This window comes from Rhamphochromis longiceps, linkage group LG9, assembly GCF_057381845.1.
Source record: "Rhamphochromis longiceps isolate RC_006_pf linkage group LG9, R_longiceps_female_GT1.1, whole genome shotgun sequence".
Classification (NCBI taxonomy): domain Eukaryota; kingdom Metazoa; phylum Chordata; class Actinopteri; order Cichliformes; family Cichlidae; genus Rhamphochromis; species Rhamphochromis longiceps.
In genome coordinates, this window is record NC_140565.1 from 24623670 (window position 1) to 24642628 (window position 18959).

At 38.9% G+C, this 18959-nt stretch overlaps 3 protein-coding genes across 9 annotated transcripts in view; all 3 read left to right on the forward strand.

Moving 5' to 3' along the window:
- The window catches only part of slc4a2b (solute carrier family 4 member 2b), a 60725-nt gene extending 58291 nt beyond the window's left edge, over nt 1–2434 (forward strand). For all 7 annotated transcript variants that reach the window (XM_085418988.1, XM_085418991.1, XM_085418987.1 and 4 more), the window contains 2 exons: nt 67–240; nt 530–2434. In XM_085418988.1, coding sequence (XP_085275114.1) covers nt 67–240; nt 530–610 — 255 coding nt within the window. In that variant the 3' untranslated portion in view covers nt 611–2434. The remainder of the gene's footprint in view (nt 1–66; nt 241–529) is intronic.
- Nucleotides 2435–7343: 4909 nt separating this feature from the next.
- On the forward strand, nt 7344–8592 carry LOC146662391 (uncharacterized). The gene is made up of 4 exons (XM_085417808.1): nt 7344–7577; nt 7764–7868; nt 7969–8070; nt 8195–8592. The coding sequence occupies exons 1-4, from the start codon at nt 7380–7382 to the stop codon at nt 8282–8284; spliced, it is 495 nt and encodes a 164-aa protein (XP_085273934.1). The 5' UTR covers nt 7344–7379; the 3' UTR covers nt 8285–8592.
- A 1078-nt stretch (nt 8593–9670) lies between these two features.
- On the forward strand, nt 9671–12177 carry LOC146662392 (uncharacterized). The gene is made up of 4 exons (XM_085417809.1): nt 9671–9918; nt 10951–11061; nt 11145–11246; nt 11448–12177. The coding sequence occupies exons 1-4, from the start codon at nt 9727–9729 to the stop codon at nt 11532–11534; spliced, it is 492 nt and encodes a 163-aa protein (XP_085273935.1). The 5' UTR covers nt 9671–9726; the 3' UTR covers nt 11535–12177.
- Nucleotides 12178–18959: the final 6782 nt, after the last annotated feature.

The window sequence follows — 18959 nt, forward strand, 5'->3', positions numbered from 1 at the left end:
TTTTGAGCGCTCCCTGCAGAAACTGTTGTCCTTGTCAGATATGTGAGCGACCTCTCTATCCTTCAGGTCCGCACGCTGCGCATGCATCTCTTCACCTGCATCCAGCTGGTGTGTTTGGCGGTGCTGTGGGCCATTATGTCGACGGCGGCGTCTCTGGCTTTCCCCTTTGTCCTCATCCTCACCGTCCCCGTCAAGATGTTTGTGCTGCGACGGGTCTTCACTGTCAAAGAGATGGCATGCGTAAGTTAACCACAGGGGGGCGCAGTGCCCTGCTTTACGCTGACACACACTGTAGAGGTAAAAAAGGAAACGTAATTTAAATGTTATGATTAGAACTGATTGATAATATCGATAACATTTATGGCTCTGATGTTGATCCACAGAGATGGGTAGCACAAAACATCAGATCAAAATTTCACTAATTTTTAAAAAATAAAACAAATTTGCGATAAAATAGTCGTTTAAATGAGTCACAACTGTTTCGGAGTTAGTTCAGGTTACTGAATGTGACTTCTTGTCTTTCTTTTAGCTGGATGCTGACGACGCAGAGCCAAAGTTTGACGAGCGCGAGTGTCACGACGAGTACTCGGAGATGCAAATGCCGGTGTGATCCACAGCGAGCCCTCGCATCGTCAAATCGCACCGAAAATCTGTCAGTTATCACCAGTTAGAGTTCTGGGACGGCGTCCTTCAAGCGATGTCCCTCTTCATCATCATCATCAAGACATTGAAATGCAGTATGTCAAAGGTTGCTTTGGCTTTTAACTTTTCACTATTTAAGAAGCTTTTCTGCTGCTTTAATAACAGTTTGTGTCTCAAATAATGGAAAAGCAGCTGGAAACTCTTCGCTTAGTTTATTTGTTTTTATTTTAAACATTTCAGGGGACAGGAGATACCGAATCAAATGACTTTATCTCGAGCTCGAGTTAAACATGTTAACAGTAGATAGACGTGTACGATTGATTTTTAGCCCTGAAAGTTGCTCTGATTCACATTGAATATGTGGAAGATATACGGGATACATTCCTTTATGCTTTATGAGTTATTGCTATTCACACTCTTTTCTTCACATTTTAAGATCACCAAGCGCCTTACGAAGGAAATATAAAGGTATTAAGATTTTTTTTCTTTATTTTGTCTTATTTTAGACAGCTGATCACTTTACACGAAAGCTTGTAGCACTTTTAACATAACAAAATCTGAACAATGACTGTATTTTATGTAATCAGTGTTGCTTTAGTTTGCTTCTTAAATGATCTGTGAGTGATTTTTAGCCTACTTTAACTATTTGTTGTTTTTGTGCAGAAGCATTTTAAATGTTTATATTTCACCTGTGGTGAGTGAAGATCACCAGCAGGGGGAGATCTTGTGGGACTGTTATGACGTTCCATAAGAAAAAAGAAAACTGTACAAAAAAAATGCTATTTCTCTCTAAACTAATGACATCGTATCACATTTCTCATCGTGCAAACACTTTTTTTAAAACAGAAAATGACACTGTGGCTTATTAAGTGTACTTTAAAATGTCTCCACACACATATATATACACACACCCGTACACGTGTAGGGCACTAATGTAGTTTGTTCTGAGGTCTCATTTCTCCTGTGGTCGGTTAACGGTGGTTTCTTTGTGCCAAATGTCTCGTGTAAATAGTTTTGTGGTCAGAAAAATAAGCTGCACTTCAGTCACGTTAGATCTCCTCTAACTTGAAGGATTTTCAGCCTAATTTTAAATATTTTCACAGCAGGACATTCCTCGTTTTTAATATGTCACTCGCGATTGTGTCAGCCTGGTCGACAAAATTTCCAAACAACCTGTTTAGACAATCTCATGGATTGGTTAAAGCTTTGACTGTGTCAAATAGTTTAAATATTCAGCCCCTGTTACTCTCACCTACATGTTTCAAGCACTACGTTTCCCTCCAGGCGGGCCAGTTTCACTGTTGCTGTGATCTTGTTGCCTTTTTCATGTCACAGTCGCACAAAATCTGAAGTGCCTGTGGGACCATGAAGTGATCTGTGTCTCCTGTGTTTTAAGGATGGCACACGTTACAGTAGTTTGCACATTTGAGACATGCATAAATCAAAAATCTCTGTTATTTATCTGTTTATAATCTGTGGAGTAATTGCTGCTTTAGAAGCCTTAATCGGGTTACGTCACACAATATTTTTTTCTTCTGTACACACACGTTCAGCTGCAGCACGCCCACGGCAGTGAAGGCGATATTTATGAGAGGTTGGATTTGAGTGTCAGTTTTGTGTCTGCTTCTTGTGCCTGTGATTGGAGTGAAGGCAGTCTGTGTATGTCAAAGTATGCTGATGATTAAAAGTATGTGGATTCATTTCAAAGCAATAAAGTCTTCAGGCTATTGCTGATGTTCCCGTGTACAATAATGGTTCAAATATTGATGATGAATAAAAGTTCTTTTCTATCGTTTGAGTCTGTTTGGCTGTCTTTATGTAAAACACCTTGGAGGAAGGAGAAAAGGTAGATGCACAGAAGACATATTTAGTCCCAACTGCACATACAAGGAACTGGGCTCTATGATTGTCAACTATCACGTCTTGGTGCTGCTCTCCTTTCCACTGCTTTTCCACTGAAAGGTAGAGGAAGTCCCAGAGCAGCCATACCACCAAACAGAAATTATGCAGGTGGCAGCAATCTTCTCTTAATGATCTGGTATTTGACTAAAAAAGTTGTAAAATTAACATCCAAGAGTTTTTAAAATAGCAAAAAAGAGTTTGGCAGCACAAATATGATGGTTTCAATGAATGTGCAAACAAACATCAAGACTGAGTCTCCAAGAACACAATCTGACTCACATATTGGTCTATGATATGCTGTGAAGCATGAAGAAAGCATGAGTGTGTTCATGCATTCAATTTACTATTACATGGACGGTATATTCAAGAGTGTGGACAGGTGCACGGGTCTCACTCCTAATGCTGGCCACATATTAAAAGTGAGGGACCAGCAATGTGTGTGAGCAGAGGGCTCAGAGGACCAAGAAACTTTCTGATTCTCAGCAATAAAATCTGTAAAACCTGGAACCTGAAGGGAAGCCAGTGAGCAAAAAGTGTGAAGTGATATGAAAGTATTCCTGAAGCTTTAGTTTCAGTTTTAGTTAAAGGTCACAGGTGCAGGTTTTTTATGTGCTGGTAGTGCAGCGTTAGCAAAACTGAAGAGGTTTGTTCGTGTCTGTAAAAAAAAAAAAAAAAAAAAAAAAAAAAAAAAGGCAATAATGGAAGACTACCTGAAAATAGAGAAAATCGGAGAAGGTACATATGGGGTTGTGTATAAAGGTAAGCAAAAGGCAACGGGGCAAATTGTGGCTATGAAGAAGATCCGACTGTAGAGTGAGGAGGAGGGCGTTCCCAGCACAGCTGTCAGAGAGGTTTCTCTGCTCCAGGAGCTGAAACATCCCAATGTTGTACGACTCCTAAACGTCCTAATGCAAGAATCTCGTCTCTACCTCATCTTCGAGTTCCTGTCCATGGACCTGAAGAAATACTTGGACTCCATCCCCTCTGGCCAGTACATGGACTCTATGTTGGTCAAGAGCTACCTTTACCAGATTTTGGAGGGCATCTACTTCTGTCACTGTCGCCGAGTGCTCCATCGTGACCTGAAACCACAGAATTTGCTTATTGACAACCTGTGTCAACATACCCGAATAACATGATTAGTTCATAACCAGGCCCCCTGGAGAGGTTTAAGACGTTTTGAGGAGGTAATTTAGTCAGCTGTGTTGGATTGAGGACAAATCTAAAACCTGTAGGACACTGGCCCTCGAGGCCAGGAGTTGCCCACCTGTGGTCTAGGTGTTTTCCAGCTCAGGGCTTGTTGAGCGGACAGTATGACGCTTAAGAAAACAGTACAGCCTTTTAGCACATCTGATTCATGGCAGCTGACTTCATTTGCTGTGCAAAAACGTTTCTACCCTCATAGAGCACTTGACAGGTGGCTAGGGGGTTGAGCAGATCATCTGCTAGTTGGAAGTTTGGTCCCAGTCTGCATAATTCTTAGTGGGCAAGATGCTAAACCCCACTTTGCTTTCCAATGTGTTCAGCGTGAATGTGTATGAATGTTAAACAGAATGCATTGTAGAAATATGTGATGTATGAATGAGACATGACATATAAAACACTTTGAGTGCTCAAGTATAGTAGAAAAGCCCTGTTTACCATAGTAACTTGGGACAGGCTGAGTTGTATTTGTAACTGAACTGATTGGAGCCTGAAAGGGGGTGTACATGTAGGAACAGGTGTTTGTGATATTTAGAAACTTGAAGCAAGACAGGAGTTAAATATTTAAGGGGAGAAACGAAAAGCAGTGTTAGTGAGTGACAGATGAAGGAGTCGGATACATTACAACAGGGGCATCAAGCTCTTTGTACTGTAGTTCATAGGGCAGATACAGCTCCACTTAGAGCGACCAGGTCCCAACAAAATAGATGTGCTTAGTTTTTTGTGTGGGACACATCACCAATTTGAATTTAAGTTATTGCTTAACCGTCAGAGGCCTCTACAGACACACTGTAGTTTGGACAGGACACAGAGGATATGTGAGTACATACTGCTGATTCATTTTCTCAGTGATAGTTTCATCATATTCAAAAAATCTGCTAAGCTTGTATGTTTTTGGTGAGCTGTATGACTCCAGAGATGTGGGACGGAGGAGGAAGAATAAAGATGCGATGCAGTCCCACTTAAAGAGGAACGTCGCCCTACCACAAGACTTACAGATGATTAATGTAAAATGCCCAAAATCAGACCTGTGATGTGTTTTTAAATCCTTTATATTACATATTTATGAATGTTACACTGCTTCACATTTACATGGATGGACATTTACTCAGCTGTTCCATCCATCTGTCCGTCTTTTCTCTTCCACTTATCCAATTCAGGGTCGTGTGTGTGTCTATTAATGGATAGTTTGCTTTAATAAAAATCTCTAGCTTAGATGATGATAAACTGAATTTGTATCATGTGTTTATAAAGAAACAATGGAAAGTTTGGAATCTTTTGTAAGACACATTTTCAAATTATAGCCAGTAACAAAAAATAAACATGTATAATAAAAAGTAATATAGTCTCCTCTTTCATAAGCCCACCAGAGGTTGCCACACACTGGTTCAGCTTTTACTCGTGACGGTCTGTAAACATGGACGACAGTGGCTGCATATGGAGGTTTATTTCCTTTATTTACACTGATGTTAAGGGCTTTGTGTTTATAATATGATCCAGAATATTCGAGCACGTTTAGTGGAAAGAGACAAATTATACTTGCACATAATTTTTCATTTTGGATACAGAAATAACAAAGCATGGAAAACCTGGATCTTTTCTTCCTGAGTCATTTTAATTGGTTACTGTCCAAAATAATCAATCACTGGGTTAAAGTGAGTAAACCTGCGTCTGATTCTGTTTGTTTCATGTGTTTCCAGGGATGTCCCACTGCCATTCAAACACATTTGGACTCTGACGTGTTCCTGTGTTTTAAAGGGACTTTTTATAATTACACAGAGAATTAAACTAAAACTTTAACCACCAGGGGGCAACATTTTATCAGTTGAGTGATCCCCGTTTAACGTCATCTTTTCTTTTTAGCCTAAAAATGTGTTGAAAGCTTACACAGGCCCACTGCATCATCTGGTGGTACAAATGGAAATTGCATGAAATCGCAGCCCAGGCCTCATTTAACTTTAATTAGGTTCTTTACAATATAATGCACAAATCTGACTTTAAGCTCTCAAAACTATGGTGAACCTATTAACTAGTAAAATTCCTTTATATGGTCACTGAGTCATACAAAACAGCTGCGGCTGCCATGAGACAAATATCTGTTTTTGAATTTGCATCAATTCACATCTTTGCATATGGAGGTTTTGCAGGCATGTGACCCCTAACCATGTGACATTAACCTATTTGCCATTTTGGATGTGTTACAATCATGGTGACAATGTCAGGCCTAAGTCACATAGGCCTAACGACCAGTCTGCACTATGGTCTAAATGTCTAACCCCTGATTGGTCGGTAAAAATTTCCTTGCAGTTTCCTGCGATCGCCCATTGTTTCAATGGAAGATGATGACTTGTCTATGCTGAAGAAATGCTGAAGAATAATTATTATGCACATAGGTGTTTTAACATGAAAACACAGTGGATAGTTACAACAACATATGGTTAGAAAGGCTGGGACTGAATACCTGTCCACTGGGTTGCAGAGGTAGAAGAATCAGGCTTTGACACAGACAGCATCTCTTCTGTCTTCACTCATGAGCTCATCGGCTACCAAAGACAAGCAGCTAGAATGAGGAGTGAAATGGTGCAATGATGATAACATGGAGCAGAACTTGCAGGGAAAGTTTCCAGGTTTGAATCTGGCCATCTTCAAGCAGTTTATCAGCGAGCAGGATATTTTTACACATTTAGTATTTTTACATGTTATTCTCCGCTTTTTATTTGTATGGTTCTTAAAGTATCTGTTTTCAATTAATTTCAGTTCCTGACTTGATCTGAAATTTTAATAGACAGGGACTGAAGATGAGCTTTTTTTTACCTGTTATGTGAGGAAATTATAACACTCATTTCCACAGACTGTATATAAAGGATGGATGTATGCTTGCTGGTCTGAAATTGGTATCTAATGCAAAAGTACCTAAAACCTACATTCTTTTTAATTGCAACTGGGGGGGGTGTGACTGCTGTGGCGCCATAAAGACTTTGACTGTTTTTTAAAAATGGCTGTTTGGATCCACTGAGCTCAATAGAAACCTTCCCAACGAGTTTGCAACTTCACTCACTTTTTCTAAAATGCTCAGATCAAAACCTTTGAAAATGGGCAAACAAGCCAGTAATATCACAATGGTTAGTCAATCCTTTATATACAGTCGGTGGTCAGTTCAGCTAATATTTACGACTAACATTTAAAATTATGCCAAGAATTATTATATTTGTTTTACATTATTTATAGTACAAAACTATAAAGTTGTTAAATAAAATGAGGACCAAGAATTGAACCCTGTGGAGCGCCAACAGATTTCCCTTCAGTAAAATAATGTAAATCAGTTTAGTATGTGTTCTCTTTGTTACTTTATCAATCCAACTTTATTTTGTGATTTTCTACATGAAATTCAGTACTACTTTATTATCATTGTGCTGATAGAAAACTAAAACTACTTTTTAAATGTCAAAAATCTTTCTGATAAAAGAAAGAAGTTGGGAGGATGCAGACATCTACTCTGGATCAACACTGAGGCATAATCAAAACAGAAACGCCTGTTTTTCTCCCTTGTAAGGGCAGGGTGTTCTTCTGTCTTTGAGTAAACAGTACAGAAGGGGGTGGTCTGTTGCTCTTTCCACATCACCCTCACTCTTATGGCCACAAGGAGAACAATGGCTGCTCTGTTGGTTTGGCTGTTCAGCGTCGGAGCTTTCTTCTTGTCCTCGAATGCACAGGAACTCCCTGAAACGTATAGGAAAGGAGTAGATCTGGCCTTAGTGAAGCTCCACTCTCTCGCTGGAATCCAAGATCATTATGTCTTCTTAAGAAGTGTCTCAAAGTCGGACTATGAGGTACTGAACAGCAAATCCAGTTTTATTGCTCAATTTTTATCATTTATTTTGTAAGACCTGGTTATTAGTTTATGGTTTATGGTGTATTTGGATTAAAATCATCAGGAAATGTGCTATAAGCAACAAAGAATATGATGCTTTCATGAACTAAAACTCATCTGGGTTGCTTTGCTTCTTTCTTCTCAGATGGGTTTTGATGTAAGCTTCTTCTATCACCACTTCTACCTTAAAGCCACCACTTGTGAAAAAGGGACCACTGACTCCTCAGCGTGTGAGCCTAGAAACGACAGAGTAAGTTTTTGGCAAGTTACTCGGCTCAGGACTGTGGAATGTGAGGATAATGGCCTGCCCTAACTTGTCTATGCTGTTTTGCTTTTCTGCATTCATGCAGCCGCTGATGGACTGTGCAGTCTGCTACAAAATGCACAGAGGAGAAATCGAACCAGAGCCCAAACCGTATATTCACTGCCTCCGTAAACCGGCCATCACACAAGTCAGTATCTCCTGCTTTACCTTTAATACAGTCTCTCCCAAAGTTCTAACTGTGGCCTGTCATAAGTGATGAAACCGCACTGCAATGATAAACATGTTTATCTTTACTTGGTTATGAATGGCAGGCAATGACAGCAGGCAGACTGGAGCACTGCAATACACTGGGATACAGCAGCGGGTCAACAGTTCTTCTGGGATCAACAGGCAAAGAGTGAAAGTTTTGTTAGAAAACATGCAGCATTTAGTGTCTTTGCTTCTGAAAATATCTAAAAAACTACAATCAGACAGGTAAATTCTTGTCAGTCTGCACTTAACCTTTCTGTAGTTTGGTAGATGTACGTATGATGTTTGCATCTTGTCTTTTGAAATGTTATTAAACTATTATTATATATTTTATTATTCACTCTGAGAGGCATTCATCATGTGAGGAACATATTTCATTCAAATGCAACCTTCCTAGCTCCCTTGCTAAGTAAATGTATGCATTCTTTTTATATTCTAATAAACTTTGAATCCAAAATTTTATCTGCTTTACTTCTATCTGATTATTTTTTAACTCTCTGAAAATTGGGGGGGGGGGACTGTGTATAAAAATGGCTCTAATTCATAAACAGGTAATATAAAACTTTTATTAGAGCCTCTGAATTAAAGCTAGAAGTCTGTCCTTTGATCACATCTTACTTTTATTATTTTTAAAACCCACTGTGGTGGTAACAACAGGCAAAACTATAAATATAAATAAATGCATATATAAATTATTCTGTCAGAACAGTGACGATTATTTCACTTTTTTCCACTCTATTGATCTGATGACATGTATTTAATCTTCTGAACTGTTCAACTAGTCATTATTCTTGATGTTAAAGTTTTGCATTTAAAACAGAGGATATTGGCAAGTTATTAAACCAGTACTTCTCAATCTTTTTAGCCCACGAGCCTTTGAAAGGTCCCTCAGTGGGGCCTCTTGTCACATGGTGTCATTTGTGGTCCAGAAAAGTTACTGGATAAAAGCAATCTAATCCCCATAAAATGTTTATAAACATTTGTTACTTCTCTCCTTTACTATATTATTATGAAGCCTCTTTGGGAACTCTGATCTATGTAGTATATACGGCTACAACAGTGTAATACCTGTGCATTTACTTTTTCTTTGGTTTAAGTAGAATGAAATGAGTTTTCTTTGCTGTGATAATTTGCTGCAATGTGTGTGACTAACAAATGTTTATGAGTTGTGGTTTCATTGAAATGAAGTTGTTACGTAAGCATCCCCAGGTGTTATGTAACCCCATCCCTGCAGAGAATGTTTCTGCTCCTAGAGCATAAAAGCTGAAGATGGTCGTCTTTAAATGTATCATTAGATTGTCAATGAGCTAATCCACAGCTTTAATCACACTTTAGATCGTATTCTGGATAAGTTAGTTATTGTAAGAACAAATTCTTATTATGACATTGACCATGTTTTCCATCTGAAAGTTTTAGTCTGTGGCCTCCTGGGTATTACAGGAAACTGGGGGATATAAACAGTGAGTGCAGCTGGTCTGTTGTTGATAGGTATGTTTAGTTTCACTTGTCATTCCTAAAGCCATAAAAGGACTTGTTTTGAACGCGGGTCTTTATTCTCCAAGCTGCCCTGCTCTCCTCCCAGACTCAGAGAAACATGGCTGCCGGCTTGCTGCTTTTGGTTTGTGCAGTTGCTGTGCTGTACTCCACCAAAGCTCAGGATTCTTACAATGGTCTGCCTGAAATCTACAAGAAAGGAGTGGATCTGGCAATAAAACAGCTCAGCACCCTCGATAAGGTCCAAAACCATTATCGCTTTTTGAGAACTGTGGAGAAGTTAGAACAGGAGGTAAGCATCATTTAGATTTGGCTGTCGACTCTTTTGAAAACTCTTGACCAGAATCAGTGTTATCAGTGTTTTTGCTTAACATTCTGTATAAAAACATCAGTATCAGATCTGTAATAGGGTGAGATAGCCTTGCTGATTGCAGCAACAGTCTTCTAAAGCTCTGCTGAAGAACATAAATGTTTCTAGCTAAAACTTAAAAGACAACATTGAATTATGTTAATAAAGAGAAAAATACTTTAAATTCTGCTTTCAGTGCTTTCAGCCGCAGTTCTCTGTGGCTCCGGAGAATTCAGGTTCAAACTTGTTTTCCCATCTCTATTGGATTATGTGAACTTTGAAACTTAAAACATTCACAAGCATTTAGATTTATGTGCAGAAAAACAAAACAGTTACAGTCTGCTCAAAAAATTAAAGGAACACTTTGAAAATGCAACAAATCTGAATGGGGCAAAAATCATGTTGGATTTTTAGACTGATATCAGGGGTATGAGTGGTGTACATGTGGCTGCATGTGTAAGGTAAGATGCAGGGTGCTTTGGGGGCCAAACAGACTAAACAAAACCAACAAAGAGTGTACAGATGTGAGACTGAGAGAGTAAGAAAGATAACTGAACTGCAGCAGATTTCATCCCCGGCTCCCCAGATCTGCTGATGACTTCAGCTGAGTATTGTTGCCAAGAAGACAGTGATGTTTGCTACGTATCTACAGACACTCATAATTACGCAGGGGCTCATACAGTAAACATGTATCTGTTTATCTGTTGATGCACGCCAAGGGGCACAGCTGCAGTGGATTTAGTAAGCCTGAAACATACTAAAGCTAAAGTGTTTCCTATTACTGTAGTCTTCTTGCTTGTTTACCACTTTCTCAGACTGTTTTTGCAATTTGGCCCATAATTGTTGCCTTCCTGTACATGACCTCTGCAGTGCTTTGCGTGAGCTGACTACTACAGAAAAATCAGCGATGAAACCTGCTAGGTTTTAGTCCATGTTGCAATTGCACCTCATAAAATTTACCTCTATTTCTTTCAGGATGTATTTCGTGTGAAATACTTGTTCCATCACGTTCACCTGAGACCCACCAAGTGTCCGAAAGGAACAACTGAGACTGACCCTCAGAGATGCCCCTTCAGGAATGATCGAGTGAGCGAATGCTAACATTAAAAAAAAAAAGTAGTTTATTGCCTATCAGAACTAAAGCTCTTTATGTTGTCATTGCTCCACAGCCTCTGATGGATTGTGCAATTTGCTTCAAAGCATTTGAAGACCAGATACAAGATGAACCCAATCCATATGTTCACTGTATCCAGAGACCGAGACTCACAGAGGTAATTTTACTCATGTGTTTAAAAAAATTCTTTTTTTTTTCTTACATTTTATACTTTTTGCTGCATAAACCTTTTTTTTTTTTTTTTTTTGCTGTTGATGGCTCAAAAACCTAGATTAGATCTGGATGGTCTGTGGTGTCTGTTTAGTTTTCTGAGTGTGAATAATCACCAGACATCTTTTTGTGTTCTATCTTTATTCAGGAGATGAAGCAAGCCAGGCTGCAGCACTACAGAGAGATGATCTACCACACGGGCTCTCCTACACTTTTGTCTCGTACTAGCGGCTAATAAGATCCTAATTGCAGCACAAATATATCCACAAAACTATAAAGGCAATCTTTAATTACCTTAGTTAAGAGGTTGCATGTATACTCATCTGTAGTGTCACTTTTTTAATATTCACTTACTCACTTGTGATAAACACGTGAAAGGAGGCTTCTTTCCTTTTAAACTAAATGTATTCCATGTGTTACATGAAATAAAAAGAGTAAAACAGCATTGTGTGTGCAATAAGTCACCCCTCTGTTGCATTACCCAACAACAATGCATGACTGTGTTGTTTATATTTGTTGGAAATTCAGATTCTTTACAGGCCAAATTTTATTTTCAAACAAGCAACAAGAAAGATAATTGCAGCAAAGGTAATTGCTGCAAATGTGCTTCAGCAGAATATTAAGCAAAGGCTGAGAGTACATAAGGTACATATTAGTACATACATTTGCAAAAATTTACATGCAAACTTTTTTCACTTTGTCATTTTTTTGTGTGGAATTTTGAAGTGGAAAATGTGTTCAATCCATTTTGGAATAACGCTGTAAAATGTGGAACAAATGACGCACTGTGAATGTTTTCTGGATGCACTATACATGGATCAACGTTTGTTAAGTGTTCATAAGGCCTATGTTTGACTCTGAAATCTTCACGAGTTTTCATTTCATGGAAATAAAATATTTAAATGACCATCCATTTGCTTTCCTGGCCCAAATACAACTGTTTTTTGGTGCAGGTGACAACAAAGAGCCATCCAATGAAGTCGAAACAAAAAAAATTTGTACTAATTACTGCTAAACTTTATATCCTGTCCTGGTGCCAAAAGCTTGTCACCACATGTTGGGCTTGTTTCCAGGATCTGGATTAGTGAACCAGGACTTAATTGTAATAATGCATTAGGATGTAGTCTAACTTCTCATTTGACAACCGTGGTCTTCTGTGATATTACCCACTGAGTGTGTTTTAATCTCCTATAATAGAACTTGGTTTGCACTCAGTGCTTGGTTTTCCCTGCTCTTCTCACGCATTTGGAGAAATATGGCTGCTGGCTTGCTGTTTTTGGTTTGTGCTGCGGCTGTGCTGTATTCTGCTGAAGCTTGGCGGCCTTACAATGGGCTGCCTGAAATCTACAAAAAAGGAGTCAATCTGGTACGGCAAGAGCTCACCACTCATTCTAAGATCCGACACCGTTATCAGTTTTTGAAAAGTGTGGACAAGTTAGAAACTGAGGTAAGCATCTTTTTGGTTTGGATGTTTGCTCTTTCACCAACTCTTCCCCTTTTTCTTTTATTTTCTAATGAAACCTGTAGCTGCCTCACTGATGGGGTGTGATAACCTTACCGACTGTGTCAACAGTCTCCTAAAGGTCTGCATAAGAACAGAAACAGCTAAAATTTAAAAGACAAATGTTAAATCCTAATGTTAAAGAGAGAGAAAAACACTTGAAATGTTGGTTTCAGGTAACACCGATTTGACGCACTTTCCTCTCTCTCTTCCTCTCTCCTTTTTTTTTTTGCCAAATAGCAGCTGTACAGAAAAAGGTTTGATAAAACTGAAACTGTTGACAGTTTATGTTTAGATAATGAGGTGCAAAGACTGGAGTGCTATTTAACAGACTGATGTTTCCACACAGCTGTTCATTAGAATCAAAACTGATGTGTATTTGGTGAAAACTTGCAGGATTTCACGTTTCTTCCTGCAGATAATGAATGAGTTGCACAGCCACGACAGCATAATTAGACATTAAAGTTAAGAATAGCCAAAGGTGGCAAAAGTAGAGACATTCTTTGCTTAAGTAAAAATACAGAAAAAAATACTCCAGTAAAAGATTAAATACTGAATCAACTTCTTTACTAAAGTAAAAGTGAAAAGGTCCAGGCTCCGAAATGCACTCAAAGTAAAAAAGTAAATATCTATTTTGTGTTGCCTACATTGTAGAGGGTGAATTTGACTCTACATCTAAACAGGAAAATGAGTACAATAAGGGGTTAAAGTGGGATTCAGCAAGTGGGGGAAACCTAAAACTGGCTGTAGGGGCTCAGTGTGAGGAAAACCAATAATTTCTTAGTGTACAGACTGTGATCAGCTGACCTGCTGCTCTTTGTGGATTTACACAGCTGAGTTCAACAAGATATAAGCTTGATGAGCTATCTTGGCTGACTGCCATTTCCCACTTTAATACTGTTACTGTAGTATACTGTATATTGTCTTTATACTATAGACAGTGTTCAGTTGTTATTAAGGTGGAATTAAATGAATTAGTCTCTGAATCATTTGATGTAGTCGGACACTGACCATGAGCATCACAGCCTCTGTGCACCGGTCAAAATCACTGTTCTATATTTTGAGTTCACCACGGTGATATATTTTGGAATTTGGCCCTTGACTGTTTGTCTTCCTCTGCGTGATCTCTGCACATGAAGATTCATTTGGACTTTTATTCTCCCTCCTGGCATCCTGCACTTGGGTCCTCTTTCCAGAAACGGTCTCATATTTTAGGAGGTGGAGCCATATGGAGGCCACAGCCCCTGCAGATTAAAGTGTGACCACCACAAACAACCAAAGAAAAGCCCTGTAGGCTGTTAGTGGGCTGTGGGCATAGACCTGGAGTTACGTTGAGTAACAGTTTTTTTCTGGCAGATTTCTTTGTGGAACTTTTTCTCTGTGGTTGCATGAATTTGAATGTGTTTACCTTATAAAAACATTTCATTAATTTAAGCATTAATGTAAGCATGCATCCATTCTCTGGGTTGGACTCCTTTTTGCCTTCAGATGTGCTTTAAAACTTCATGGCATAGATTCAACAAGTTGCTTGAAACATTCCTCAGATATAGTGGTCCGTATTGCAGTGATGCGTCGACCACAAAATCCCAGTACACGAGTAGTTTCTTAAATAGACCAGCCTGTCTGGCACCAGCAATCATGCCATGTTCAGTGTCGCTTAATTCCCCTGTCTTCTTTCTGATGCTCAATTTGAACTTTGGCAGGTTTGCTTGACCATGTCTACCTGCCCAAATCCATTGACTTGCTGCTTTTCTTTCAGAGTGGATTTGACGGGAAATACATCTACCACCACTTTCTCCTGAAACCCACCATTGCTCCACAGCTTCTGATGGATTGTGTCATTTGCTACAAAGCAATAGCAAACCAGATAAAAGGCAAACCCGAGCCATACGTTCATTGCATCCAGAGACAGAGACTCACAGAGGTATTATTGCTCAAATGTAAATGTTTAAAAAGTGTCTTACATTTTATGTTCTTCTCCTACATTAATTTCCTAGATATTTGACCTGTTATCAAAAAAATGTTGCAATAAGTCAATCTTTTTGTCTCAAACTGCTCTTCTGATGGCCCCCAAACCATTGAGCCTGGTGAAATGGCTTCATCGGTTTGGAATAAAGTTGGATCTCTTTGTTTAGTTTCCTTTGTGTGAATAACCAAATGTGTTTATGTGTTCTTTCTTGATTCAGGAGATGAAGAAAACCAGGTTGGGTCACTACAGAAACATGATCTACTACAGTGGCGCTCCTACACTTTTTGCTTTGACTGCCAACTAAAAATAAATTCCTCATTGCAGCACAAATATATGGTTTTTTTTAGCTGTAAGAAAATATTTTAGTTACTAAGTTACCTTAGTTAAGTGGTTGCTTGCATACTCAACTGTAGTGTCACTTTGATTGCTACTATTTACTTACTAATGATAAATGTGTTGAAGATAATGATAATTGTATGCTTTCTCTACTACACAATGAAAAGAAAATCAGATGTGTGTGTTATTTACGAGACAGGTGAAGCTAATCTGAACATGAACGAGTGACTATCTAAATAAAACAGGACATAAGACACAGAGCAAGATGTGAAAATGTGATACAGGGAACAGACATGGAGACATGACTGACACAAAAGAATGAAACACAGAGAGATGATCAAGGGAACAGGAAGTGATAAACACAGGGACCAGGACTTGAGAGGGAAACAAGAAAACAAAAGACACAGGGCACGGAAAGACCAAACAGAGAAGAGACAAACTGGGCACAAAGAGGTGACTAACATAATCAAACAGGAACCAACAGCTAACTCAGAGGTATTAGGAAATACTAAACTCAAGACGAATTCATAGCTAGAACATGAAAATCTCTTGATTCCAAAGAGATGAATAATAAGTCCAGAGCAAACTCAAAACATTGGGTCAGCGACCAACAATGCATTAGTGTCTGCAAGATTTCCATGATGAGACCAAAATCCTTGTCATGGATAGCTGCCCTGGTTTGCACTGGTTTGGTGTTTAACTAATTAAGACTGCAGATACTGTAATAACAATAAATCCCAGTAAATCAGATTCCATAATAACTCAAATACTAACCCAGGTCAGGCTACCATTTCACTTACCTAAGCTGATCTGGCTCATGGCTGAATCCTGAAAGTTTTCACTTTTTAACATCATGCCATTATTTCAGCAATTAGGTAGAACAGAACAGTAAAATATATTTTTTTAGAAAAAAGGTAAAAAACTGTCATGGTCCTGAGTCTGTGGACTCAGTGGTTTTGGTTTTAATTATTATTATCTTATGTTTCGGGTTAATTCTTAAGATTTTCTTGTTCTTAGGGTTTGGCTTCTGTTTTGAGCTCCGGTGTTCGATCCCTGTTCCCATGTCTGATGTCTTAGTGTTAAGCTCATGTCTGGGTGTAACTGTTATATTTCCTATTTTACTTTGATGGTTCCTTTCCTGTGTGTAGCTGTGTCTGGTTTTCCTAGCCCTTGTCTCTTCAGCTCTGATTCCCCCCGTCTCCCATTCCCTGATTGCTCCTGTGAATATTTAAGCCCTGTGTTTTCCTCTGCTTGTGACTGGTCCATCTGTGTTACCTCTGCGTGTTATCCTGCATATCTTTCTGCATATAATTTCTGCATTTTCTTCTGCGATTCATGGTTTCAGGTTTGTTTCTTTAGTTTTTGCCAGTTTAGGTTTATATTAGTTTCTGTCCTTCCCATCTTCGCTCAGTCTGTATTCTCACCATTTTGAAAATAAAGCTTACTCACATCAAAGCTAGTGCCTGCATTTGAGCCCTTCGTTCACCACTCTGCCACCGCAGCTGTGAGAAAAACTGGAAACCCCCCCCCCCCCCCCCAATTCTTTTACTTTAATTGCAAATACTAAGTGCTAATTTAACGAGGTTTAGCAGCAAAAACTTGAAGTAATCATCTTTGGTTTGACTTTATCAGCCTCTGACATCATTGTGGAGGAATTTTGGCCCTGTCTTCTTTACAGTGTTGCTTTGGGTCATTGAGGTTTTGTCATAAAACGGCTGTGTGCAGGCAGGAAAAGGACCCAAACCCAAATCTCGGACCCTTCAGCAGAGACAGGCAGCTGGAAGGGCGCTCCAGAATCCCTAGCTGACGTGGCACGAGTCTGGAGAGGTTCTCCTGAACCCCCAGCGAATGAGAAAGGTTGCTGGAGGGGCTCTTCTGGGCCTCCAGCAGGAACAGGCGGCGGCGTGGGAGCCACAGAGTGCTGAGCAGGTGACTGAGCAGCAATATTCCCTCTAATCTTTCATGTGTCTGAGCGAACACACAAACTCCCTGAGCGATCCCTTGGACCACTGTGAGCAACATTGGACGTGTGCACTGTGGTCATGCCAGCATCGAATCCATCCAAGTTACATGGTTTATTAAAATAATCAAATTACAGCATTTACATTTATGTTAGACTTTTAATTAAGTGCTTTAGCCCACTTACAATGAAAATGTAAAAAAATCTTGTTCATGACCTGTGTAGTATTTTAACACTATTGGAAGTAAAAATAACTTGAACTCCAATTTTGAAAAAACTTTTTTTTAAAAAAAAAAAATAAAGCTCTGACTTATTATGAGTCTGTGGTCTGGGAGAGAGTCCAGTAACTCTCTGTTTGCAAAATACAGTAAATAATGACCAATGTTGGGCAATTAATTATATAGTTACTTCTTAAAAAAGTTACTGAGTTATGCAAACAACAAAGTTTTTTGCAGCGGTTTACCTAAAAATGCAGCCAATGTGTTTTTTTTTAAATAAACATTTCAAACTATTTACAGAACAGTAAGGCCGTGATTGACAACGTGGTCAACAAGTGTTGCCCTAATTTCATTAGGAATCGGCCTATGTATTTGGCGTCTTCTCCCTCTTCCCCTGTTTTGTCCCCACCGCATCCTCACCCCTCTTCCACGATGCTGACCTTCCATTTCTGTGTCACAGAATCGTAGAAATGGTACACACTATGTCCTGCTCGGTTCATATATGCTTGCCAATTGAGGGTTCATGGGATTGATTGATGAGTGACTGTGAACAAGTGGCTTATCATTGATTACAACTGATACTTCACACACCTCCTCATCAGTGAAAGCTGAAGTTCAGCATTTAAAAACTAATTCACCAATTTTGTATGCAATGATTGAAGACTATTAGTTTTATTGGGAACGACTATTCAGCATCTAAAAGTATAGTTCATTTTGACTGACATGACATAAGCGAATGATAATGTTGTCGACGGCAGAGAATTGTATGAAAGCAACTGATACATGTCCATGAGCATTTACAATTTGTTCAGAGGAAGGAGAAATTGCTACTATGATGTGCACAAATGACTAAATGTTGTGGAGGTTGCACTAATGGCTTTGAGAATTTTCATTCTGATCTGAGAAAAGCACCAAAGCGACTGAGAAAAACTGTAAAAACACAGAGAATATTTAATCCGTGAACTTGTTAAACCAGTGTTTCCCAACCTTTTTGGTCCATCAACCCTTGAAAGGTCTCTCAGTTAGATCTCTTGTCACATGATTTCTACTGTGGCCCAAAGAGGTTACTGGAGAAAAATAATGTAAAAATAATGTAATCCCCACAAAATGCTTACAAACTGCTGCTTTTTTTTCTCCTTAACTGTATTATCATGAAACCTTTTAAGGAACTATATTTATAAAGTGTGTAAAACTGGCTCTGCTACACTAACAAGGACATTTTTCTGTAATACCTGTGCATTCACTTTTTTTTTTTTTTTTTGATTTAAGCAGAATTTTAAGTACTTTTCTTTGGAGTACTGAGCCTTTGATTTCTTTTGCCACCGATGTCCAACAAGGATCATCATGTTTTGAAGCCACCACAAGGCCTGTTTTGTGTTCTGCTGGCAGAAATAAAGGTTTTATTTTTTTGTTGGTAAAAACAAAGAGCCATCTAATGAAATGAAAATAAAACTTTTCATCTAATTACTGCTAACCTTTAGATTTGTCCTGGTGCTAAAAGCTTGGCACCACATACTTAGCTTGTTTCCAGGATCTGAATCAGTGAACCATGGCTTGATTGTAATAATCTAAGTCCTCTTTTGGCACTGAGCATGTTTTCTGTTGGAAAGTTTTAAGCTATGACCTCCTGAGTGTTACAGGAAAGCGGGTGGGATATTAAGTAAATAGTGAGTACG

Bases quoted from the DNA above. Each gene is read 5' to 3' on its own strand.
- LOC146662391 (XM_085417808.1), top strand. From the start codon at position 7,380: ATGGCCACAAGGAGAACAATGGCTGCTCTGTTGGTTTGGCTGTTCAGC. The intron at 7,578-7,763 runs GTACTGAACAGC...CTTTCTTCTCAG, and splicing joins TCTCAAAGTCGGACTATGAG to ATGGGTTTTGATGTAAGCTT. The intron at 8,071-8,194 runs GTCAGTATCTCC...TATGAATGGCAG, and splicing joins GTAAACCGGCCATCACACAA to GCAATGACAGCAGGCAGACT.
- LOC146662392 (XM_085417809.1), top strand. From the start codon at position 9,727: ATGGCTGCCGGCTTGCTGCTTTTGGTTTGTGCAGTTGCTGTGCTGTAC. The intron at 9,919-10,950 runs GTAAGCATCATT...TATTTCTTTCAG, and splicing joins TGGAGAAGTTAGAACAGGAG to GATGTATTTCGTGTGAAATA. The intron at 11,247-11,447 runs GTAATTTTACTC...ATCTTTATTCAG, and splicing joins AGAGACCGAGACTCACAGAG to GAGATGAAGCAAGCCAGGCT.